Raw genomic sequence first — 26,289 nt, 5'->3', positions numbered from 1 at the left:
TGTCTGAATGCAGGTGGCCGGGTAGGTCAGCCGGAGGAGCTGTGTCCTCTCACAAGTTGTCCAGCTAAAGCAAGCATGGCTCCAGGGAGCCCTAACTCCAGGCCTTGCCCCAACAAACACAAAACAAACAGTTGTCCACCCATCCCCAGAATGAAACAGCAAGGAGCTGCGGACAACCAGCACCCTAACAGCTAGCGTTGCTGAGGGCTGCTCAATGTCATGCTTGCTAACTTGTTTCATCCTTGCCGTGACTTCCTGAGCTCTATGCTCTCTCACCCACTGACAGATCCAGAGGCGTCAGGACATGTGCCCAAGGACACACAGCTATGTGTGGGGCAGCTGGAGGTCCAGACCAAGGGGACCGTCATACCTAAGGAGGGAAAGAGCAGTTGTCAACCAACAAGGGCCTGGCTGGCCTCTCCTAGTGATGGAAGCCAATGCTCATGGAGCAGGGCCATCCCAGGACGGGAGGGCACTGGTGCAGGGCACTAGCAGGACAGGGCGCCTGGCAGCCTCACCCAGGAGAAGCCTGCCCCCTGCCTCCCCTGAGTGCAGACATCAGAGGAGCCTCTATGCCAAGGGTGGGAGCAGATGCAGGGCTCCAGGAAGCCCAGGTACTAAGTCAACTCTGCAGCCTCCTGGGCTCAGATCCACTCGCAGGAGGCACCCTGGCAGCTGCCAAAAGGGAACACACCCCACAACACAGAAGCTCTTTATGGCACGTGGAACATGGGGCTCAGAGGCCCTCTGTGAAAAAGGGGACCCCCACAGAGCCTGGCCTGCAGAGTGCAGACATGTGTGCTCTTGCTCTGCCCGGCCCCTGTGGGGTCAGTGTGCATGGGCTGCAGGGACAGCAAGCTCTTGGGCTCCGTCCCTGCCCCTCCCAGTCTGGCCCCTGAATTCACGCTGGCCTTTCACCTGTTCAGCTTTGCCTCTTCCACACAAGCTGAGACTTTCGGGGCTGCCCATCAGTCTCCTGGGGTGCAATGCTTTTCCAGGTGGATCGCTCCTGACGTGGCTCCCTCTGATCCAGGTGAGGGACAGACCACCTCGAAGCTCTCCCAGGGAAGTACTCTCACAAGGGCTTTAAGAAGGAAGGGGTGTGAGGAGGTCCCAAGGGCTTCCATGGCTGAAGATTCAAGGGTCCAGGCCCCAGAAGTAAATCGTCTCAGGGCTGTGTAGAGACAGGCATGGAGGCTCCTGAGACACACCTCTCTGTGGAGGGATATCACGTTCTCTGGGCAGTGGCTCCTCACTGTCCTGTACACCAGCAGGCAATCCTCCTATAGCAACACATCCCTGCTTTATTCCGGAAGGAATTTAAGACCACTTTAGAGACAACATGTGCAAAGTTCTCCTGCAATCGCTTCCATTGCCTCAAGGATTCCCTGGGTGTCTGAGTCAGTGGTCTCAGGTCCTCTGTTCCACTCAGCTTCTTGTCGGCCCATGGAGACCGAGAACAACCCAGCCCTGACAATAAGCTCCTCTCCAGGACTCCAGCACAGGCAAGCGGACTGCCACCACTGCTGGGTCCTCTGGTGGGGAGAAGGGAGTATGAACTGTGGGCACCATGAGGTCAGGGACCAGGTGCTGCGAGGAAAAATCCTTACCATGGGAATAGCTGGGGAGCAGATCCACAGAGTACTCCTCTCCTTGCATCCCTGTGCTCACTAACTTTCCACGTTATGGCTTGGATGCAGGCGGCACCCCATGAGTGTGTGGACTGGACCGCGTTTGTCTTGTTAAATCGATGATAGGAAATTAAAAACTACTCATGGAAATGTAAAGCGTTTATTATTGCTATAGTCAAGGCAAAATCTCTGAAAACAATTGGCCTTGATAATGGAAGTAGAATCAGAACCATTATTCATGAGTTTACAGTCTGTTCTCTGCTGTTCGGACATCACGGTTTCACACACAGCATCTACCACGAGACTGACCTTTATTTTATACAAGAGGACGAAGAATGAACTTGGAAGTCACAAAGCATGGCTTAACTACCTCCCTAGTTACCTGACTTCAGACCAATCACTTGCTCTCTGTGAACCTGTTTCACCCTGTGTTTTAAAACAAAACAAAACAAAACAAAACAAAACAAAACAAAACAAAAAAACAGGTTGGGAGGCGGAGGGGCCAGACTGAACCCAGCCCCCCTGGAGGAGATAACGTGGGTGAGAACTGTGAGAACATAAATGAAATTGCCTGGGACACCTGAAAAAGTGATACAAAACAGTATTCCTACTAACGATGTTTATAACCCCTGCAGGGAGGGGCCAGAACCCTCATCATGTAGTCTACACGAGTGGTAGCCTGCATGACAGGCTGAGCATCTGAAATCTGGGGGCAGGACAAAGGATATTAATGACCAAGCCTCCAAACTCACTGAGGAAGGACCTGGCCTGAAGAGCCATGTAATATGGACCCAGCTTTACCCTAGAAACACTTTGTCAGTTTTATTTTACCTTAATATACATCTGTACACACAGGAATAAAAAGGCTAGTACACAACAATTCCGTGAGTTTTACCTAGTTTCGAGAGTAATGCATGCAGTTACAAATGAGAGGTAGAAACACTGTATTAAAGACCTAAAAATACAAACATCATATAAATAAATGTTCAAATTAACTGCTGGAATTTCATACAGATAAATAAGGTAAAAATTACATTACTTTGTCCAAGTAAAGGAAAAACCATGTTTTCGTCTTTATCAGTACACTAAAATTAGATTAATGCCAAAGAGCTTCTGTGCAATTTGTCAGGAGTTTGGATGATATTATCTAAAAGGATAAAAGTAAAAGGGTTAAAACTGGAGAATGGTTTATTCAAGTATTCAAGCAGGTGAGTAAAAAAAAAAAAAAAAAAAAATCAAACGATACACAATGCAGGAGCCATTTCTGGAGAGGTGTTAACTGCCAGCATTCTCCATGACTAGCTATTTGGTGAACTGTCAGGATTAACATGAAAAATACACATTAGGCTGGGGAGAGCTGCCCATTTTCCTAAGAGAAGACAAACCTCATTTTTCACTAACTTCATGTCAAAACTCTACATCACCAACGAGCCTTTAGGTCACCAACTTTGTTTTGGCCCTACAAAAATTCTTGAGGGTATCCTGATTGGTATTTCTTCTAATACTGCCCAAGTAAACCTAGCCTTTAGTAAACCTAGAGATCACAGGCATCAATGCACATTCTGCATGCACAATAAAAAATGCAACCAAAAGCAAACAACCAGCAACTCAAAAATACCACTGAGAAAATCTGTATGTGTAGATGGATAGGTTAAAAAAATGCAAAGGTTCACACGAACACAAGTTTTTACCATTTAAAAGTCCACTAGAGATTATATGTGAATTCTGGAAAGGGTGTGTGTATATAATATAATCAAGTAAAATATTTTAAACAAGTCCATTGTGCCTCAGTTAGTTGTAAATTGCAAAATCCAATACACAGTTGTTTTAATAAATTAGTGCAATATGAAAGATTTTGGAAGATTAACATGTGTCCATATTAGATCAAATAGAAGATTTCACAATTTCTTCCAAGAGCTTTCTTTCAGCTTGTTCTCACGCTAGATCTTCCTGAGCTGTTTAAGGATGCGTGCTCAGATTTAGACAAACCTACCCCAAATAACAAACTGCCTGGGTGAGATGTAGATTTTACTTTTATACCTCAGCAACTGTGTGGAATTTCACACACTGCTCTGGTAAACTGATTACAGAGCCACTCACTTTGTTTCATTCTTAATTATCCTTAAGAATAACTGCACTGGTGATACTGTTTCTAAGGTACATTTATTTACGGAGTTCAAACTGAGAGCCAAGTGGAATACTCTTGCTCCTGCTTCTACAGAGAAAAGGGAAGGGGTGACGTCTCCAATAAGGCAGATTTCCTACAAGTATGTAGTTTTTGGATTGTTTTTCCTGTTTGAAGTCCTGCTTGTTCTTTGGTAGTCACCAGGTGAGGAACTAGGGTTTCCTGGGGGTGGGGAGACAGAACCCAAGTTTCGATCCCAAACTTCTCTCCCCAGGCCCAGCAATGGTCCGCGGGACAAGCCTGCTGCGGCTCACAGCGTCGCGGTGCTACAGCAGAGTGCTGACAATCTTCTTTCAATACTAGTTTTATCTAGAAATAAAAGAATTCAGAACAAAAATCATTTATATTGTCAAAACCAAGGAAAGAAGAACTAATGAAGAAAAATAAGCCCCACCATTAATTCTCCATGTGTATCCTTGTCTCTATACTTTCTTTGGCCCAAAGTTAACCATTCTGAATATTTTTTCTTTTCTGCCTAATAATTGTTAGATGTAACTTCTAGCTCAGTGACGCCCAGTGGCAAAACTTAGATTTGCATGTACAATAAAGGATATTCAGGTTTAACAGCTCACTTGCTCACAGCTGTAATTAATTTTAGAATTGCCATTCCCTTGTGGCTCTTCAAAATGTGGTGCAATCACATATACTCCAGAGGGTCCACCACCTCCTCATAAAAAACCAGTATTCTTTTGACAAATGGTATCATCATCCTGGCAGTCTATCAATCTCCCCTCTGCTGTATATTCCAGATCTATCACAGTCTTCACAGATCACAGAGTCTTCATAAAATTCTTTAGTCACTAAGAAGCTCATGAGGCTTAAAATAGTTGCATTTATTACTTTTTAACAATAAAAACAAAAAAAAATAAAAATAAAAAAAAACAAAAAAAACCCAATAAAATAAAAACAAAGTGCTCTCCATACACAAACACACATCTGCCAACACAGTAATGCTGTGTAAAAATCAAAAGCCATCAGTACGTCACAAGCATCATCTCCAATCTTCAATTCTCTCATCATCTAGAAGAAGAAACAGACCACAGAAAGGGTAAGTGATTTGCCCAAAGCCAAGATTCAAACCCAGACAGTATGATGCCAAACTCCAAGCTCTTCCTGCTGCACCTGCAGGAGTCAACTCAGTTGTCATCAGTAAACACACTGGTTTCTAAGTTAACTTACATTTATGTACATTTTCAATATCTGCAGGGTCCTGGAGAATCTTAGTGAGGCCTTCCAAAAGAAGGGCTGCCTTGTGATAACGATAAACAATATCTTCAGTCTGCTGAAACATCTCATCCAGGGCTGCAGACTGAACCTGAAGCCAAGTCGACAGAAACGAGAAGATTCTCAACTTCTCCAAGAAAATACAAATCCATTTGGGCAATGCAGCTTTTAATGGAATCTATCTAAAATTAACACTTTTTAAAAAGATTTTATTTATCTATTCATGAGAGATGCAGAGAGAGGCAGAGACACAGGCAGAGGGAGAAGCAGGCTCCATTCCATGCAGTGAGCCTGATGTGGGACTCGATCCCGGGTCTCCAGGACCACAATCTGGGCTGAAGGTGGCGCTAAACCGCTGAGCCACCCGGGCTGCCAGTAAAATTAATACATTTTGACAAAATGATATAATCTACTGAACTCTAAAATTCAAAGGTGAGCAATATAAAACAGGACCTTCTTGATGAAAGAGTTATTCTACATTCAAACAAGTCTCGGACTCAGATTCAGGACTCATAAAATTTTTACTTCTAAACTGGCTCTTCTATGACTACACTTAAAAAAATTATTTTAAACATACTTTCACTCTAGGGCAACCTGACATTTCATTCAAGTAGATTTTGTTATAATAAGATAATTAAATGGTGTTAAAAGTCATTTATTAGCTTCTTTTAACCAAATGATTTTCTGGTGTAGTCATTCATTCACTCAGATATATGTGCGGAGCACCTTATCCGGTGCCAGACACCACACACTGAAGGAGTGGTCACAGTCTAAAGGGACATACAGGCCTGAAAAACATGGCATTCTAATTCCAAGGGACACATGGTCTTATAGGAGGAAGCCCCAAAATGGTACAGAATATATGCTTGGGTGTGTCTAATCCAACATGGAAGGAAGAAAAGATTAGGGAAAGCCTCCAGGAAGTGATGTTTAGGTTGAGTCCTACAGAAGGAGCAGGGGTTAGCCAGGTGATGGGAAAGGTGGGGAGGGGCTTTCTGGAAAGCGGGCACAGTAGTAGTACTCACACATTGTATTTGAGTTTTCCCAACAGTGTTCTGAAATTAGGCCCCAAATAGCATTACTTAGAGCAAGTCAGTAAACCAAGACTTAATACCCAATCTAACTGCAATTTCAGTGCCTTGGGAATGTAACTTTCAACCATCAACAAGGCATTTCCTGGTCAATAGATCCCTTCCACCACCAATCCCCCTCCACCCCCAGGAGAGCAACTTTGCCTTAAACATGCATTCCTGGCTGGTAAATCCCTTTCTTCTTTTTTATACCCCTCTCTGTCTATAAAATCCTGTTTTGTTTAGCTCAGCAGAGCTCCCCTCTGCTTGCTAGATGGGATGCTGCCTGATTCATGAATCGTTTAACAAAGCCAATTAGATCTTCAATTTTACTTGGTTGAATTTTGTTTTTTAACAATTTCCTTAATCATTAAATGCCAGGACTGTCAGTAACCCAGAATCCTAATGTACTTGTCAATATCTTTTGTTTCTTCCAAACAATACATTAATGCCTCTTATGATAAAACAAATAAAATGAGTGCAGAAACTAAAAAGGAAGAAGAAATAACCAACTAGACATAGTGCTAATATCGACGAGCTTGCTATGTAGCCTGGACAAAAGGAGGAACTTATTCAAGTTGTACTGCTCTTATTATCAGAAGAGAAAGGAGCACCATAACTCCTTAGGAGAGGACATTTTTCCTGGCACAAACTTCTAAAAATAATTTATCATATCAAGTCTTAATTCAGTATAGAGTGATAGAATGTATGTTATTTATAGCAATAGTTTAGAGCAAAATAATGTCTATTATTCTTATCAACAGTTTATATTCCAAAGTTATTTTCCTCTGACTTTTTTGATAATGGCTTTCATAATGAGGGCAAGGATAATATAATAGTACAACTCAAAGTGGACAAATTGGGGGGGGGCGGTGAATTTGTAACGTTAATGTGGCAAAAAATAAGACTGTTCAATAATTTTTCCCCCACTTAACCACTTCTTTAACAGTCCCTAATTTTATTTCTACTTCAAAGCAGTTTTCCTGCCATGAGACAGAAACAAATCATTTAATAGAATAACCACACAATTGGAAAAGTAAAGTTTACTTTGTACCTATACATAAGTCAGTAAGTAGAGTCTGGGCACATGAATTGGTTAACAGAGTAGTATTTTTTCTAATGTTTTATTATGCCAAAATTTCTTAAAGAGTAGAAAATGCAGATCCAGCCAAGGTTTTTAGATGCAAAGTATAAAAAGATTAGACTGTGCCTGATGTTAGCAATTTTTAAGAGGTAAAATAAAATGTCACCAAATGTGGTAGCCAATGTTAATGTCACTTCATGTGTTACTTGTGTTAATTACATCTAATTACTCTTTTCGTAAGAGGTCGTCACAATGTGTGGGACTTGGGAGTGGTTAAGGGCATAAAGTCTTTTGAAAAGAATAATGGCAAGGGGTGCCTGGGAAATGGTTGGTTAAGACTCTTACTCTTGGTTACAGCTCAGGTCCTGATTTCAGGGTCATGAGATCTAGCCCTGCGTTGGGCTTTGTGCTAAGCACAGAGTCTGCTTGAGGCTCTCTCTCCCTCTCTCTCTGCCCCTCCTTCACTAGCTCTCTCAAATAAGTAAATCTTAAAAAAAATAAAATAAAAGGAAAATGTCAAGTGGGTATTCAACTCAAAAGATACTCTTACATAATATTCAACCTTAGAAAGGGTTACCATTTCTACAGCACAATTATAGATGAGTTTCTCTGCAGTCACACTGTTGATTTCATCAATAAATCTCTGTTTGTCAGAGAAGAAGCGATTCAGCTTTTCTGTAAGCTTCTTGCACATGGTGATGCAGAATTTATATCGTTCGTTCAGATTTTTGACAACTGAAAAGAAGTTGAGAACTAATTTTAATTTTCCTCCAAAAGTAAAAATGTCACAGTGACATGCACCTTTCCTGCTGATTTTCAAGGATCACTAAATGATCCTTGAAAAAAAAAAAAAGGACCAGAAATCAGATTCTTCCATGTGTTCCCTTCCAGTTAAGAAAAAGTTGAAAATAAAGTACCCTGATTGTTCTCTGTATCAATTAAATGGAAACAAAACAAAACAAACAAACAACGAAAAAGCATCTTTGTCCCTTTAAGAATATTAAATAACACAGAATTCCTCATCAAAAACTCTCTTAGTGTAATGGGGAAAAGGGGAGGCCTAAGGACCTGTGCGTCCATTACTGTCACACTCCAGCCATACCTTGTTTCACAGCTGTGGATGGGCTCAGCTTCCCGGACTTGATCTGGGCTTTGGCGAGATGCAGAGAGGCTGCTAATAGCTGTGCCGCTTTCATGTATAACACCAGCTGCTCCACCCGCCTGTACCAGGAAGGCAGCAGAATGTTACTGTGGGAGCCAACATGCCAGACATCTCTACATATCGTGTCACCATTAAAACAGCATTTCTAAAGAAATATCATTGTCCTCGATGTTTTTAATGCACAAATAACTCCTGAAGGAAAAAGGCTCAGCACAGAAAAGGACATGTGTGTGCGTCTTGAATACAACAGGTATACTCAAAAATCAATACCATCTCTTCATCATCAAATGTCTTTAACAGCATAAGTTACAAGGAAAGGGCAGTGCTACAGTTGCAGAATCTTCAAGTCTTAGCTCACACAGTGAGATCTAGCATAGTGACATAACTTAGAGCTCCCTTGTAGCTTTTCTAAGGAAATATGATCCCTGGTATGTGACAAGGCCTCCATCTCAGACATGAATGTACAGAAAGCATGAAGAATCTGGATGTGAATGGCAAAGGGGGCACCTACCCCCAGTCTTTGCTTAGTTGGCTGATCTGGTCCACAACCACACTCTCCTGGATCTGGTATAAGGAGACAGCAGATGTGCACAGCTCCGGGTGTCCTCCCCGCACGGCTGTCAGATCCAGCACACATTCAGTGAACGTTAACATCACGTTCAGGTGGCGTAAGGTGTCTGTGTGTTCCCGCTGTAGCAAAGCCAATTTGTCTTAGAAATTTGCAGCTAAGAAACAGCACACACTTATTTCTGTATATAAACCATGGCCAATGCTACTGTGTTTCAATATACTTATGAATATCAGGATGAGCAAAACAGACTAAGAGTTTTAAGTTTCAGAAAACTAGTAAGAAAATAAACAGAGGTGAAACAAAATGTGGGTGTGTGCATATGTATGGATGAAAGCAGCCACAAAATTGTTTCAAAGATATGAGATCACTGTGCTTTCACCACATACACACACACACACACACACAAAACCCCTAAACAATGAAGTCAACATACGTGAGACAAAACATGACAAAATAAATACCAGGATTATAAGGATATTCTGCACACTAAACCATACTTCTTGATAGTTTTGTTAACTCAACTGACTTATTAAAGCATTCAGAGATGCTTTAATTTCTGGTAGGCTTTCAGTTCACAGTGATTCTTAATACCAAAGCTCTAAATTTCTGTAAACTGTTCAATTAGTTAAAGACAGGAGTAGAGGTAGACATAATAGCATGCATTAAAAATGGGTATTCTAAAATTAATGTTGTTTTGAGATGTTTTTAGCTCTAAATGTTTCCTGAAAGAAACATTAGTAAGACTAAGCTTCTCATTCTCCCTTTATCATTAAAAAAGGATGTGAATCATTTTCCTAGAGAAAGAAGATTAACTTTCCAATTAACTTTGGAAAGTCCCTCTGCTCTCTGACAGCATACTGGACTATATATTCCACTACAGCAGAAAAATGTATTTTGGAAAATATTTTGTGTCTAAAAGATGGACACTGAAAAAACTCTGACAACTGCTTTTCCAATTTTAGGACTGGATTACACATGTTTGAAATTACTACTAAATTTACTATAAAATCATTAATAAATTTTGCATGCAACATTTTATAACTTTTATGTGAAATACTTAATTCTCATTCACACAAAGGAGAAATGTTAGAGGTCCAGCATGGAGAGAGAACTTCTCTATTGGTCTGGAGAACTGACCATTTAAATTTGAAGTGCAAGCTATGTTAGCACTGTGACCAGGGGGGAGGACACAGTGCAAGCCACGGATACTGCCCTGAAGCCAAGAACTTAATGGTCTTTGGAGTCATAAAATTAATTTCTCTTGTTCTAAACTGGTGTTCAGAATGCTTCTGATTATGATGTGTTTTTCCCCGTAGAACTGGCTCCATGGACAGAATGTGCTGGTCTACAGATGTGAGCACCTGCTTGGCAGGTTTATTTCTCAGCGTGACTAATCTGGCGTTATGCTGTATTAATTTTTTAAGCCTGGATGTCATTATCTTTATCTTAATGAAGAAAAGCAAGCATTGAAAAAAAAAGTTATGGTTTTAGGACAAGGAATATGCTTTACAAGTCCTGTAAGTAGTAAAACAACTTCAGATGAAAAATCTGTGTGTGTCACTTCCTATCAAGCAAAGCTTGTTCTGGATGAGTTGTCACTGTCAACACTATTCTGAAATTTTGTCAGCAATGTTTTTCAAATAGGAAAGACAAGTTAAAAGAAAAAAAAAAAAACTTGAGAACTTTTGAGAGTATTTTGTTCTTTCCTCATCCCTAGAACCCCCTTTGGTGGTCTCCACATTACAGGCACACGCGGCAGTGGTCTCTTCTCTACCTCCATCAGTGTTTCCTCTGGCAGTTCGGGGGCCTCAAAGGTGATGAGCCCCTCTAGGCTGGGGGGTGAAGCACCATGAGGCATGTATCTCAGGCCGGGAGCTGCCTCTGCTCCTGGAGGGGAAGACCCCAGGCACGGACCCAGCGGCGGGGAGCCCACACACACGCGGCCACTTGCAGAGCATACGGAGCCTCCGGAGCTGCTGGAGCCGGCTGCAAGGAGACAAGACAGGCGGTGCGGGCCCACAGTGAGCACAGGCTGGGGCTTCTGGGTCCGCGGCTCCTACTAGCCACCAGCCCCTCCCACTGGCCCCCCCACCCTTGACCCCCGATTAGCTGCCAACCCCGCCGACCAGCCCCGGCCCCGCCCACTAGCACCGCCAGCTCCCCCCACCCACTAGCCAAGGGACTGAGGAAAAATGTTAAAGGTAAAGTCACTGACCCCTCACGGGAGCATATGAATAGGTTTTATTTTTCCAAGTTCACCTTTACTTCTTGTTGATACGTGTATTTCGAAGACATCATCATGGCTAGCTTTAAACAAGTTTATAGCATACACATTTCTCCCTGTTGCTCCACAGTCATCATCATAAAATGCAGCGGATGCATAGCCGTTCACTAAATTTATACATGTGATGATTGTCTGGAGGATTTATACTATTTCTGATTTTTATATCACAAATAACACTGTAATGAAATCCAAAGTTTTCCCTTCTTTTGAATGATTCATTTGTGATAAGTACTCTGAAGTGATATTATAAACAGGAATGGGATTACCACAGATCAGATGTTACATTTTCAGAGCTCTTGGTAAGAACTGTCACACTACTTTCTACAGCAGCTGGGAGTAGGCACGCAGATCCCACCAAACCTCAGCAACGCTGAGCATTAAATCTTAGTGTTGGCTTCCTTAAAGGTATAAAATGACCCTTTCTGAAAACGGTATTTTATTATTATTTAATACTTTTAATAATATGAAGAACAAGATTATTGGCTCTACTTCCTCTCTCATTATCTATTTATAATCCTTTGCTTATAAATCTCCTGACATCTTGATTGGTAACTTAGGTAGCATCAGAGAATTTAAAGAACACAAGGTACAACATAGAAAATGATGCCAATGGCAGCTAATTTCAAGTCCAATCTAAATACTTTCTTAATTTGGGGTATTAATAACCTATCTATAGAGCATGGATGATAAAAGCAACCTACTGGCCTATACAAATGGAAGTAGGATTAAGTGCAAAGATTAGGACCCAAAATAGAAAAACAGGTAAAACTGAGGTTTCTAAAAGAGCAAAGATAAACAACAATCTACCGTTTCAAAAAATTTACCACGGGTACTAAAATAAGCCTTAAAAAATATATAAATAAATAAATAAATAAATAAATAAAATAAGCCTTTAATAGAAGAAGCACCATACATGCATAGCTGCTTTGCCATAGAGAACTCACATTTATATTACATTGCTCTAATAGTATGTATTATTATAAATATATAGTACTTTTATAAAGTTTCTTTTTCCCCCCACAAATAAGGCCCCATTTATACCTTTTAATGCTATAAAGTAAAGGAAATGATGATCTCAATGTCATTGGTAAAGGAACTGAAGTCCACAGATGTTAAGGACTTGTCTAAGTCACATCATTAGGTCATTGACAGAACACTCCACTCCACAAACACCAGCCAAAATGATAATAAGACAATTCTTCACCTGAGGTTGTTCTTGTTCGAAGGACCATATGGGTACAAGTGGGGGCCGTGGCACTGTGTGGAGGAGATCCTACAGTGAACAGGACAGCCCTGGAACTTGCTGCTGTTCCTATAGGAGGTGCCAGTACACCACCACAAGCTCCTGCAGGGGCTACAGTGAAAATTTACAAAAATGTTACATTGCTTCCATAGTGTTTATATTTGAGGGTGGGATTATAGGGAGACCTTCACTTTTGTATTAGGGTTTCTGAGTTTTTGTTTTTTTTATATTAGGTATTTTTTACTCCTAAAATCAGAAATTCAACACAGATCTCCATTAATAGTATTTCACAGTAATCTCTTCTTGGATGTGAACCTTCTTCACACCAAAGCTTTGTATTCACAGTTGCTTCCATATACTTCTAAAGGACATAAGCTGCAGTCACACTGTTGAGGATCACTCGAAAAAATGGAAACCAAGAACTTGGAATAAAAATGTGAGGGAAAGCCGAAGGGAGATCAGGAGTCTCCACAGTATAAGAGCTTTAAAAGAGAGAGAAAGTTGAGTCGAAGTACATATATGCTTGAACTGCAGCCATACACCTGTCAGGAAGGAATGGAATGGGCTCAATGTCAGAGGGGCCTGATGGGCTCAGCATGGCCTGAAGGGAACAGAAGGTGAAAAGCCTCTCTCCACCAAACTAAGCAGAAATCAATAAAAGTTGTTCAAAGCTTTTTCACACTCAGGCATCTCAAAAACATTACATTTCTGAGGACACAGAATGGAGGCAGGAATTAACAACACAAACCACAAATTTAAAAGTAGATACAGGGCAGCCCTGGTGGCTCAGTGGTTTAGCGCCGCCTACAGCCCAGGGCGTGATCCTGAAGACCCAGGATCGAGTTCCACGTCAGGCTCCCTGCATGGAGCCTGCTTCTCCCTCTGCCTGTGTCTCTGCCTTTCTCTCTGCCTCTCTCTCTCTCTCTCTCTCTCTCTCTCTCTTTCTCCTCTCTGTGTATTCTCATGAATAAATAAATAAAATCTTTAAAAAAAAAAAGTAGATACACTGAACCAGATATAGAAAAAACTGCCATCAGTGTCCATGGAGCTCTGTCCAACAGAGCATAATAAATTTGAAGTATCTAATTTACAACAGAACAGAGAGTTCATAAAAATCTTCTAGGGAGCAAGGGAACATTAAGTGGAAATTAACTAAATAGTATATCTATTGTTACATAAGATGTACAAAATGACATATTCTCTTTATGCAGTATTGTTATGATTTTATTTTAGTAGGTACAGATGTATTTAAAGATGGTCATGAATATATTTTAAAAGCCAATGATGTGGGGGATCCCTGGGTGGCTCAGTGGTTTAGCGCCTGTGTTTGGCCCAGGGCGCGATCCTGAAGTCCCGGGATCGAGTCCCATGTCGGGCTCCCGGCACGGAGCCTGCTTTTCCCTCCTCCTGTGTCTCTGCCTCTCTCTCTCTCTCTCTCTCTCCCTATCATGAATAAATAAATAAATAAATCTTAAAAAAAAAAAAAAAAAAAGCCAATGATGTGGAAGCAGCTGGGTAGCTCAGTGGCTGAGCATCTGCCTTTGGCTCAGGTTGTGATCCTGGGATCTAGGATCCAGTCCCACATTAGGCTCCTGCAGGGAGCCTGCTTCTCCCTCTGCCTCTCTCTCAGCCTCTCATGAATCAAAAAAAAAAAAAAAAAAAAAAAATCTTAAAAAAAAAAAGCCAATGACAGTGTTTTTTTAAGGTCTTAAGTTTTTCCTACTATCAATAGTTTTTATTTTCAGAAACAGAAACTTCATGATTAGAAGGAGAAATCTGTAATTTCAAATGATGATAATAAAGTTCATGTTGAAAAGAGAAGAGAAAAAGGGGATAAAAATGACCAAAGATGTATTTCATGCTTAGGTATTGTTAAAGAAGAAAAATCTAGTTTCACATATACAAACTTGGACTTAAATTATAACATATATTCCTGCAGAACTTACAAGCCCTATAAATTTAAATTTAATTTTAAAGGAGGACAAGACATAATATGGTCTTTCAAACAAGCGATTTTCAAAAACTGTCCCAATTCCTAGGGACTGATTTCTGGTGAAAAGCATGGAGAACAAGACTTTCAGAATGGCAGTGTAAAGTGTAGGAGCAACACAACCTGCTTCTCAGTGAAACAACCATAACTGGTGAAAATTATTTAAGATTATATATTCCTTTAAGGGGAGGGTAGAATACATGCTGAGGGAGGGAGGGTCTTAAGGAGACTTGGTGCTAAGTGCAGAGCCCAACACGGGGTTTCATCTCACAACCCTGAAATCACAACCTGAGCTGAAACCAAGAGTCAGACACTTAATCGACTATGTCACCCAGGTGCTCTGATGAAAATTATTAAAAAAAAAAAAAAAAACAACCACCACCACCACCACCTAGGGGCACCTGGGTGGCTCACTCAGTTGAGCATCTGACTTGATTTTGGTTCAGGTCATATTCTCAGGTTCATAAGATTGAGCCCCATGTTGGGCTCTGTCCTGGGTGTGGAGCAAGCATATGCACACGCTCTTTCCCTCTCTCTCTCCCTCTCTCTGTCGCTAAAGAAATAAAAACAAAACAAAAACAAAAAAACCCCACAATCATTTAAAGGCCTATAAAATGTGAGAGCATGCAGAAATGAAACATTTATTCAAGAATATCTACCACAACTCATTAAGAACTGTCTCCACCCAGCTCTTACTTCTAGGGTGGAACCAAGGCCAAGAGATGAAATACTAGAGCTCTTGCTATCTTCACTCAGTTCACTTTGCCTGGCAGAGGTTTCATGCCAATAGAGACAAGCCAAGAAGACCAGAAGCTTCCACCTCATCCAGCACCCAGTCCAGAAGGCAGGGGAGTCACTCTAAAAGAAATGGGCCACTGTCCTTACACCTAGCTCTAGAGTAATGGTGCACAAGATTTTCCAAGGGGGTGGAGGAGGCAGAGACAAAATACTGAAATCTTCCCCAAGGAAACAGACTTTATTTGAGATAGATCATGAGAAAGTTCAGGCCTAAGAGCACTGTCAAAAACAATGAAGATTTTGGTGATGCACAAGTAAGAGGAGGCTGGTAGCTCCATGAGTGCAACAAACTAACAAACAGACCATCTAGAAGCTTAACAGAGAGAACTAGGGAAAGAAACAGCTAAGAAGAGCCCTCCTACAGTCAGAACAAGGCTGAAAGAAAATTGGCTCCAAAGACTACTTTTGCAAAAGGTCCAAAATGTAATCAGATAAGGCCGTGGAACAATTTCTGTCTCCATAATTTATTGTTAAAAACAATAGAGCACTCAGTGGATAAGTACTAGAGGTCACCAGCTGGGTGTGATGCCAACAGAGGCAGACAGCCTGAGAGACCAAAGAAATAGAGAGTCCTGTGAAAGCCACTGTCATCTCAGGGCAACTGTACACAGGTCAACACTGTGCCCTCTGAAGACTGAGGCCAGAGACTTCACACTACAAGGCAGACAGTTTTCACTGAAATAGTCCAGCCAAGACTAAACAAATAAACAAGCTCAAACCAACAAGTTAAAGGGTGAGAGTCCCTGAAGGAATCAGAATCCAGAACTGCTACAAAAAATATTATATAAAATATTTTAAAATTTATATAAAATATAAAATATCTAGTTTTAAACTTGGTATGTGCAAATAAACAGTGAAGAGTGACCACATATGGCATGAAAAATAAACAGAAACTACTCCTGAGAGTCAAAATTAGCAGATAGACTTCAAAGCAGCTGTTTTAAACATCTTCAAGTAACTATAGGAAACCACAATTTAAAAAGTAAAGGAAGACCTTATACCTGTCAGAATACCTAAAATCAAAAAGACAAGAAATAACAAGTGTTAGCGAGGATGTGGAGAAAAAGGAATCCTTGTGCATGGCTGGTGACAGTGTAAATTGGCACAGCCACTGTGGAAAACAGTATCAAGATTCCTCAAAAATTTAAAAATATAAATGCCATATGATCCAATTAAGTTCACTAGTGGGTATTTGCCCAAAGAAAATGGAAACACTAATTCAAAAAGATATATGTACCCCTCTATTTAATGCATTATTTATGATAGCAAAGATATGGAAGCAACCTAAGTGTTCATCAACAGATGACACACAAGAGGATGTGGTGTGTGTCTTATTGATACAGTGGAATATTAGTCATATAAAAGGACGAGATCTTGCCATTTGTGACAACATAGATGGATCCAGAGTGTATTATGTCCAAGTGAAATAAGTCAGACTGAAAAAGACAAATACCATATGATTTCAGTCATATGTGGAACCTGAAAAACAAAACAAAGGAATAAACAAACAAGCAGAATCAAACCTATAAATACAGAGAACAAACTGATGGTTGCCAGAGGGGAGGAGTGGAGGGAAAGGCAAAATGGGTGAAGAGGAGTAGGATATACAGGCTTGCAGTTATGGAATGAGTAAATCATGGGAATGAAAGGTACAGCATAAAGAATTACTGATATTGTAATAGCGATGTATGGGGCAGCTACACTTGTGGTGAGCACAGCATAACACTGAATCACTACATTGTATATCTAAAACTAATGTAACATTGTATGTCAACTATATTCAAATAAAAAAATTTAAGTATGATAATAATGTCTCATCAAATAGAGAATATCAATAAAAAGAAATTATAAAAAAGAACCAAATACCAATCTGTGAGCTAAAAAGAACTGTAACTGAAATTAAAAATTCACTACAGAGGTTGAAGAGCAGATGTGAATTAGAAGAAGAAAGAATCCACGAACTTCAAGATAAATCTATTGAGATTGTGCAATCTGAAGCACAAAGAGAAAGAGAGCCTCAAAGAACTAGGAGACACCACTAAGTATACCTATGCATAATGTGTATTATATACATGATGGGGGTACCAGGAAGAGAGGAGAGGCAGAAAAAAGCAGGGAAAAAAATCCAAATAAATAATGGCTGTGACCTGCTTTGATTGACTTCTTGTGGATGGTGATTTTACAGTGCAGAATACCTGGGGCAGCTGGGTCGCTCAGTGGTTGAGTGTCTGCCTTTGGCTCAGGTCATGATCCTGGGATCCCGGGATCAAGTCCTGCATCAGTCTCCCTGCAGGGAGCCTGCTTCTCCCTCTACCTATGACTCTGCCTCTGTGTCTCTCATGAATAAATAAATAAAATCTTAAAAAAGAAGAAAGAAAGAAAAAGAAGAACAAAGGTGGAGGACTCATATTTCCTTGGTTACTATGAAGGTATAGTAATCAAGGTAGTATGGTGCCAGCATAATAGACATAGACTACTATGAAACAGAATTAGGAGTCCATAAATAAACATGTTTATAGTCAATAGATTTATAAGACTGACAAAACAATTCGAGGAAGAAAGAATAATCTTTTCAATAAACAGTGCCAAGACCACTGAATATCCATACACTAAAGAATAAAACTGGACCTCTACATCACATCATCCATAAGAAGTCAGTCAAAGCAGATCACAGATCTAAAAGTAAGAACTAAGGTATAAAACCCTCAGAAGAAAATATATAGAGTTAGGCCAAGGATCAGATGTTATTTGTTTTTTAAGATTTTATTTATGTATTCATGAGAGACACAGAGAGAGAGGCAGAGACATAGGCAAGGGAGAAGCAGGCTCCAGGCAGGGAGCCCGATGTGGGACTTGATCCGGGGACTCCAGGATCACGTCCTGAGCCAAAGGCAGAAGCTTAACTGCTGAGCCATCCGGGTGTCTCAAGATCAGATGTTATTTAAAAAGGGGTATCTAGGGAAACTCAAAAACATGGAGAAAAGTTTAGTCTGACACTTACTGCTATAGTAAACACTAAGCACAACCAAACTCCTACCCAGGAAAACAAAAAGCCTCATTCTATTTAACTCAATTTCTTTTATCCAATATATCGTGTCAGGCTTTATTAAAAAAAAAATTAAAAGACAAATTGAAAGGTAAATATAGTTTGATGAGACAGAGCAACCATCAGAACCAGACCCACGTATAGCACAGATTGGAATTGTCAAACTAGAAATTTAAAATAAGTATGATTAATATGCTGAGGGTCTAATGGAAAAAGTAAACAACATGTAAGAATGGGTGGATAACATAAGAAAAGAGATGGAAACTCTACAAAAGAACCAAATGGAAATGTTCTAAATCAAAATCACTGAAACAGAAATGAATAATGCATTTGTTGAGCTCACCAGAGATGGACATAGCTGAGGAGAGAATCAGTTAACCTGAAAATGTGTCAGTATGAATTTCCAAAACTGGAAAGCAAATACAAATAAGAATGAAAAACCGAATATTCAAGAACTGTAGAACACTACAAAATGTAACATACACTTAATGGGACTATCAGAGGGGAAGAAAGAGAGAAAGGAAGAGAAGAAACATATGAAGTAGTAATGACCGAGAATTTTCCAAAATTAATGACAGAACTAAACCACAGATCCAGGAAACTCAGAAAACACCACGCCAGAGGAATACCAAAAAAATTATACCTACACATATCATATTCAAACTGCAGAGAATCAAACACAAAGAAAAAATCTTGAAAGAAGCCAAAGAAAAAACACCTCACCTATAGAGGAAGAAGGGTAACAATTACATTGGACGTCTCTTCAGAAACCATGCAAACAAGAAAGAGTGGAGTATTCTCTTTGGATTAGAAATCATGTTCAATCAGATATTTGATGGTCCAGATATTCCTTCTTTGGACACTAACGGGAGAGTCAATAATTTAAGTGTATATAATAATCATGGGGGGAGTTTGTTAAAAATACAGATTCCTAGAATCCATTCCTAGAAAATCCGGTTAAACAAGTCTAGGTCATGGCCTACAACCAACCCTTTGTTTTTTTTTTTTTTTTTTTTGACAAGTAGTCCAAGTAATCTAGATGTGGGTCTGTGGATATAAGAGTCCCTGAAACAACTATGAAATGCCAAAGGATCTCAGTGACCTATGGTTATTTTTGTTTTTATAGGTTCTACTCACTGTATTAAGAAATGCTCAAGAGTACGTGTGTTTTTAGCTAACTTTGGGCAGTTTTAGCCTACCAATAAAAACCAATCTTGGGTCAGAATTCCTTCTAACTCATAACTGGTGATCATCAAGATACCTCAACAAGCACCCCCTGTCTTGATGTGCTGAGAAAGAAGATAAAGTGGCAGGGGGTGGGTGAAGAAATCTGGGTAAGAGTCTGAACAGTCAACAGAAGCAGATAGGTAAAATAATTACTTTCTCCTGCCCTCCAACCTAGCCAAAGATGTCCATGTCTTAGCGCCTGGAACCTGTGAATAAGCTACATTACATGGCAAAGGATAAGGTTGCAGATGGAACCAAAATTGGTTATCACCTGACCTTTAAACAAAGAGATTATCCTAGATTACCCAATGGGTCCAATGTAATTACAAGGGTCCTTTAAATGTGTAGAATAGGAATGCAGAAAGTTGGAATCTAGATTGGCCATTGTCAGCTTTCAAGATGGAAGAGGACCCCCAAACCAAGGAATGAGGGCAGTCTCTAGATGCTGGAAAAGGCAAGGAAATGCATTCTCCCCTAGAGCCTCCAGAAGGAGTGCAGTCTTGTCAACATACTGATCTTAGCCCAGTGAGACCCACTAGAGGCCTCTGACCTGCACGATAATAAGTGTCTATTGTTTTAAACCACCACATTTGTGCTATGGCAACAATAATAGCAAATTAATGCACATACTAACAAATTACCTGCCTAGAAAAAAGCATATTTTTCTTACCTATATCCATTGGTCGTTCTGTATTTAAACTGTCTGTGCTGCCCTGATGTCCACCTAAAGGTATCTTCACTTGTTGATCTGATAATTTTCCAGTACTGACAGATCTAGAATGAAAAATAATGTTCATAATGGAAATGTATACTTTAAAAGCCCAGACATTTAGACAATAAGGGGGATTTCAGCCGAACCACAAGAGGGTTAACGGAAGTCAGAGAATAAGGAGATAAAAAATAGATACTAGACAATTCAAGGCAAAGATGAACTTCAATAAACCAAACAAAAAGCAGACATAGAACATTCAGGAAATTTAGTTACAGCTCTGTATTCACAGTTACAGGAAGCACCAGTGGTTTTCAAAGTTTCTAAATGTATACAGTTCATATCATTAACCCATGGCATAACCCAGCTACTAAACTCATTTGGTTTGGTTTGTCTTTATAATAGAAATATATATATACTATTACAGTTTTCTCATTGAAGGCTGGAAGAGGGGACACCTGGGTGGCTCAGTGGTTGAACGTTTGCCTTCAGCTCAGGGTGTGATCCCAGGGTCCTGGGATGGAGTCCCATTTTAGTCTCCCCACAGGGAGCCTGCTTATTCCTCTGCCTGTCTCTGCCTCTCTCTCTCTCTCATGAATACATAAAATCTTAAAAAAAAAAAAAAAGAAAAGAAAAAAGAAAGCTGGAAGGAAATGGTATCTTTTACCTGCCAAACACTGCTTTGTTCTGCTGCTCAGACTTCTGCCTCTCACTTCCTTGAACTAAGAGACAATGAGAGCATTCCCGTGGGTCATTCCCATCTTTAGATTGCCCTTCAGTAGGTCCATGACGAGTAACCAAGGCTAGCAGGTTGGAAGACGCTTGAGTTTTAGGTATTTTGAAAGGAGCTGTGGTCTAAGGAAACATACGTAAGCTGATTACTATGATGTATGCAGCACTCAGAATTGTCAGGCTGAGCAACACAGCAGTCAGAATATAAGTCAGACCTGGATTCACATATGGACTCTTCCTCTGTGACCTTGGACAGTTCATTCACACTCTCTAGCCTCAATTTCCTTTACTTGGGAATAAGTGGGATAATGTATATAAAGCATTTAGCAAGTTAAGTACTTAGACTGTGCTTGGCACATAGCAAGTCCTCATTACGTTGTAGCCGTTCTCATCATGAACCTTTCCCATAAGTACAGTAGTCCCTATATCCATGGTTTCACTTTCTGTGGCCACGCTCAATCTGGAAGCAGGTGATCCTCCCTCTGATGTATCATCAGGACGTCATTGATAGCCTAACACTCAGTCACATGCCTACACCACTCACATCATTTCAGCTCATCATGCAGTGAGGTTGCCACCTCAATCCCCACAACAGGAAAGGTGGCTACAGCACAAGAAGGTATTTTGAGAGAGACAACATTCACATAACTCTTGTGGCATACTGTTACAACCGTTCTATTTTTTTATTAGTTATTGTTAATTAATCTCTTACTGTGCCTAACTTCTAAATTAAACTTTATCATACTATCTGTGGTTCCAGATTCCACCCACTGAGGGGCTTGGAACATATCCCCTGGGGACAAGGGGGACTACTGTACTGACTAGTTTACGACCTGCTGTTGAGAGTCCAGCTAAGCTACTCCACAGTACTGCTGACTGCATCCATTTTGTGTGGCCACGTGGCCCGCAGGGACCTTAACCTGACACTAGCCCCTCAGGCAAGCACACGCCCTGGAGAGCAGCCTGCAGCGTCACGAGTAGATGTTAAATTCTGGATATGACTCCCCCTGGTGGTCTAAAGTCTCCCTCTGTGTGTCACACACATAAAACTCCTATGATGTGTACCAGAATCCCATTCTGTGGTTTGAATGGATCAATCCAGCTTTAGATCAGGAACCCCAAAGCACTCCATCCCCAGACCCTAATAAAGGTATGTGCCGCAGGTCCTCTCTCTGTCTGCTTGTGCCTTGACATCCCTGTGTGGCCTCTCCAGGCCTCTCAAGGCATGCCAGATACTTCTGCCTGGACATGTGAGTAGTGGACTTCTCTAGTTCAGTTTCTCTTATGGTCTGCTGCTGAACCTGAGCTCACCATCTGGCACCCTGTGTTCCATTTAATAAATGGTAATTTAACAAAGTCATAACACCAACAAAAGAGTTTAATAAAACACACCTTAGTAGGAGAGCCAATGATGGTCGGTAAAGGAGTTTTAAAGAACCAGTCAGAACTCCGAGGAGAGGACCCCATGTGCTTGGTGGGAGAGGTTCCAAGGCTGCCAGGCCGACTGGGCTGGGGGGAGTAGCTGTACCCAGTCCCAGCATGGGATGGGCACACAGGGTCCGAGTGCTGCTTTCTGAGTTTCTGCTTGTTCTGGTAGATGTCGGTGAGGGTAGGGGCGCTCTGCAGTCTAGCGCCCAACAGGAGAGGCTGTGGTGACTGAGCCTGTGGCACTGGAGAACCTACCAAGGATGTGCATGCATGTTAACCCAGCATGCAGGGAAGACACTTGAGAAGACAATTCTTAAAATGAGAATTCTAATGAATGTCATGTTCTACAGGAAATATTTTAAAAACTATGTATCCGACAAGAGACTGTTGTGGGGCATCTTTTACAAAACAGCGACAAGCACACTGTCATTGGTATTCTCAGGAGACAGAAGGTAATGGTGATGGGTGTGTTGGCTGCTTTTGTCAGCAGCCAGCAGATAACTCAGATTATTGGATGGTCTGATTAGCACAAAAGGGAACTGTATCATAAATGGCCAGAGTTAATAAAAACTAGAAAAACCTATGCTGGACAAAATGATTTCTATTTTTTATGTATGTACTTGGGGATATTAATGTATTACTCTCTTTTCTCATATAAGCAGCTAAAAGAAACTTTTCCAGAATAACCTTTTATCTAAATACATAATACATTTTTCTGGGATTTTATTTTACTTGTCTAAAAAGGTTATAAGCATATATGGATAATTTATTCATTTTTATCAGTTTCATTAATGAAATTCATTTTAACCTAAAGTGTCCATATTCTCTACAAAGAAAACACCTGTCCACAGATACTGTTGCCTTTTAAGGGGACACCATATTAAAAGCCCTAGAAATAGGCTCTTGATCTGGTGAACAGCTGGCAACAGCAAGAGAATTCCCCCACACAAACTTTGTTATTGCCATCTTCAGGTCTACTAAGTAAGGCTGGAGCTCCAGTTACAAATTCTTTGGAGCTTCTTGCATGACAAATTACCACTAATAATGGTAAGGACCTATAACCATAATCTTCCCAAAAATGAAATCGGAGCTTTTGCTACTAACCACTCCTAGCTTAATCTCATCCTAAATCTGGTATTTAATATTTCAGAACTGGGTTCTGCCATGTGTGTATACGTATATATGCATATAAATATGCACACACAAATAAAATTAGTAGCAAAATGTTATAAATCTGGAAAAAGTTATTGAAGATTTTTAGGGAAACATGAAATATGAAAAACTAAGTGCTTTTCTCAGTGACACAGGATTCCTTTAATTGGCCAACTCCTCAAATGCACATATAATAAAATTTGACTTATAACAGTGTGATTTGCACGGATCTTTTCAGGAGTATATATATTTTACATTAAAGCAAATAAACTTGGGAATCCTGGGTGGCTCAGTGGTTGAGCGTCTGCCTTCGGCTCAGGTCGTGATCCTGTGGTTCTGGGATCGAGTCCCACATCAGGGTCCCCGCATGGTGCCTGCTTCTCCCTCTGCCTGTGTCTCTGCCTCTCTCTGTGTGTTTCTCATGAATAAATAAATAAAATATAAAAAAACTAAAATTAAAAAATAAAAAGAATAAAGTAAATAAACTTCTATATTTCTTGTTTATCTCATGCTAACTGGTTGCTCTTACCAAGAATAGTATTAATTAAAGGAATGAAATTTCCCTTTCTAGATTGATTTTCATTATCTATGAATTTTTAGCTCAGTTACTTAATTCCCAAGACTTATTTTCATAAAAGAATCAGATACCCAAAAGGAGATATTTGATTAACTATATAATATGCTAAAACAGACCAAGATTCTAAAAAGTAGGACAACAGAATATTTTGTATCAGTTTTATTCCTTTGAGAAGAGTAGAAAAACATAACCCAAACCTACTTATAACAGGATTAAAATTATTAATATACCAAATATATCTCCTACCTGATGAGTTTCTACTCCTGGATTCATGACCCTGAGGATGCCCACAGCAGCACTGACTAAACTGCTCAGGAATGGTCCCAACTATGAGCGGGAAACAGGGAAAGGAAGGAGAGGTGATTCAAAACTGGGAAGAATGCAAACAGGGAGCACATGTACAAACCTCATAGCACATTGTAGTTTACAAAATTTGATGAGCAAAGGTTTATTGCAGCTGGCACTTACTGAGGACTGATGTACTGGGGGCTGGACACACTACAATCAAAAGAACCATATAATCTGCCCTGAAAAAGGATCACCAGGAAAGAAAGCCATGTAAACAAACTGAGGCCTGTAACAGGCATGCCACTTAAGAGAGAAGTACACACACACAAAAAAAAAAAAAAAAAAAAAAAAAAGAGAGAGAGAAGTACAAAGAGCTGGTTGTGTTTGAGGCTCATGGAACTTCAGGGACATAGGTGATGGACAGCCCAGCCGCTGTCTTGCTGCATCCATCATGTTCCTGATGCTCCTGCCAAGGCCTGCTCCCCAAGGCTGCTCACAGCCAATGGCTGCATATGGGCAGAACCACTAGTTCAAGCAGGTCAGAGGATATGGACAATTGAGTGCTCCAGGACACTCCTTGGGCCTCACCAAAACATTCTTAGAATTCTACTCTAGTCAAGGCTCCAGTGCCCACTCCTCCTACGTTCCTCTTCCCCTTAGAGGGGTCAGAGCTGCAAGTGGTCTGAAGGGGCTCCCTCAGACTCCTCCCTCTCACCTTACCCCCCATGTTCATCACAGGGGCCTCCCCAGTGACTCTGGCATGTCTCTGCAGCTACCTCTGAGAGCCCAAACCAACAAGAGGAAGAGCTGGGAGAGCCCGGGGAAGTTTAAGCAGACAGGAGACATAGGTCTGTAAAAACAAGAGGCCACCAAGTGGTTAAGTATGCAGGCAAAGGTTAGATCCCAAGGGGGCACCCTTTCTTCCAGTGCAAGGATTAAGGCCTGAACCCTATCTCTGGGGACCCTGAGGTGCCATGGGAGCTGCTAGAGGCTGAGGGACGACCAGGATTTTGCTCCCAGGAGATTTTTCCAGCTAAAACACAGCTTCAAAGCCACTGCAACAGGTGAGGTAGTGATACACATTTTTAAAAACATTATCATTATGGTTTTTGGTTTTTTGGCTTCTTGAATCAGGGCTACTGGGCATACTTCAATTCTTCTCACTCTGCCTCTCCTGAAGTTTCCTCACATTCCCCTACTCTTACTCAGCAGTTCTGCCTGAGGGCGGAGGGCTCTTCTTTTAGAAGTAAAACATACATAAAAATGTGTGTGTGTGTGTGTGTGTGTGTGTGTGTGTGTGTGTGTGTGTGTGTGTATACTCACATACATGGGGAGGGCAAGTTTGAGGTCCACTGCCCTGGGTTCTCTCTGCACTCCTGCTCTATGCCCCCACACCAGTGCTATCTCTCACAGATTCTGCAATCTCAGCTGCTTTGGCCTCTCTTGCATGTATTCTGAAGTTGGAGCATTTCCTTTGTCTCTCAGTTTCACTAAAGATGTGGTCTAAGGTTCGTTTTTCTGTTTGGTTGGGTTTTTGTTGTTGCTGCTATTGCACTGCTTGTTCAGGCATTCCCCTTGTGCTGTGCAGACTTTCCAGGAGAGAAAGAAAAGCCTAGACTGCATGTCACCATCCTCCTCCCAGAGCTGGAAGGCCCCTGATGGGCAGAAGCCAGAGCCGTTGTACACTACTGTCTTTGAATCCTCATAAATCTGAGCGGTAAAAAGGGTAAGTGTTTAACATACTTTAATCTAAGGTTTCTGATTTTGTGCGTTCGGGGCCCAAACCCAATGGAGATACTTTTTATCCGTAGGATCCATTTATATTATTATATTTCCAATAGAGGTCCCAACAAATGTGTATAGAGATGCTCAGGTGGGGGTCGGGAGT

At 40.9% G+C, this 26,289-nt stretch overlaps 1 protein-coding gene and 1 long non-coding RNA gene across 5 annotated transcripts in view; one reads left to right on the top strand and one right to left on the bottom strand.

Moving 5' to 3' along the window:
- Nucleotides 1-1,775: 1,775 nt before the first annotated feature.
- Nucleotides 1,776-26,289, bottom strand: part of ULK2 (unc-51 like autophagy activating kinase 2) — an 82,408-nt gene continuing 57,894 nt past the window's right edge. The window contains exons 17-28 of one of the 4 annotated variants that reach the window (XM_038537031.1): nucleotides 24,360-24,440; nucleotides 22,349-22,635; nucleotides 20,892-21,079; nucleotides 20,186-20,289; nucleotides 12,416-12,565; nucleotides 11,187-11,318; nucleotides 10,702-10,913; nucleotides 8,868-9,046; nucleotides 8,297-8,415; nucleotides 7,772-7,929; nucleotides 4,996-5,131; nucleotides 1,776-4,125 (exon numbers count right to left, since the gene is read on the bottom strand). In XM_038537031.1, coding sequence (XP_038392959.1) covers nucleotides 4,067-4,125; nucleotides 4,996-5,131; nucleotides 7,772-7,929; nucleotides 8,297-8,415; nucleotides 8,868-9,046; nucleotides 10,702-10,913; nucleotides 11,187-11,318; nucleotides 12,416-12,565; nucleotides 20,186-20,289; nucleotides 20,892-21,079; nucleotides 22,349-22,635; nucleotides 24,360-24,440 — 1,805 coding nt within the window. In that variant the 3' untranslated portion in view covers nucleotides 1,776-4,066. The remainder of the gene's footprint in view (nucleotides 4,126-4,995; nucleotides 5,132-7,771; nucleotides 7,930-8,296; nucleotides 8,416-8,867; nucleotides 9,047-10,701; nucleotides 10,914-11,186; nucleotides 11,319-12,415; nucleotides 12,566-20,185; nucleotides 20,290-20,891; nucleotides 21,080-22,348; nucleotides 22,636-24,359; nucleotides 24,441-26,289) is intronic. The other 3 variants (XM_038537032.1, XM_038537033.1, XM_038537034.1) reach the window with 3 other exon arrangements.
- The window catches only part of LOC119871861, a 54,964-nt gene continuing 53,696 nt past the window's right edge, over nucleotides 25,022-26,289 (top strand). Inside the window, exons 1-3 of the long non-coding RNA XR_005359583.1 lie at nucleotides 25,022-25,249; nucleotides 25,329-25,465; nucleotides 25,990-26,127. This is a non-coding gene — a long non-coding RNA (uncharacterized LOC119871861). The remainder of the gene's footprint in view (nucleotides 25,250-25,328; nucleotides 25,466-25,989; nucleotides 26,128-26,289) is intronic.

This window comes from Canis lupus, chromosome 5 (genome assembly GCF_011100685.1).
Source record: "Canis lupus familiaris isolate Mischka breed German Shepherd chromosome 5, alternate assembly UU_Cfam_GSD_1.0, whole genome shotgun sequence".
In the NCBI taxonomy this organism is placed as follows: domain Eukaryota; kingdom Metazoa; phylum Chordata; class Mammalia; order Carnivora; family Canidae; genus Canis; species Canis lupus.
This window is presented reverse-complemented; position numbering and strand designations above follow the sequence as displayed.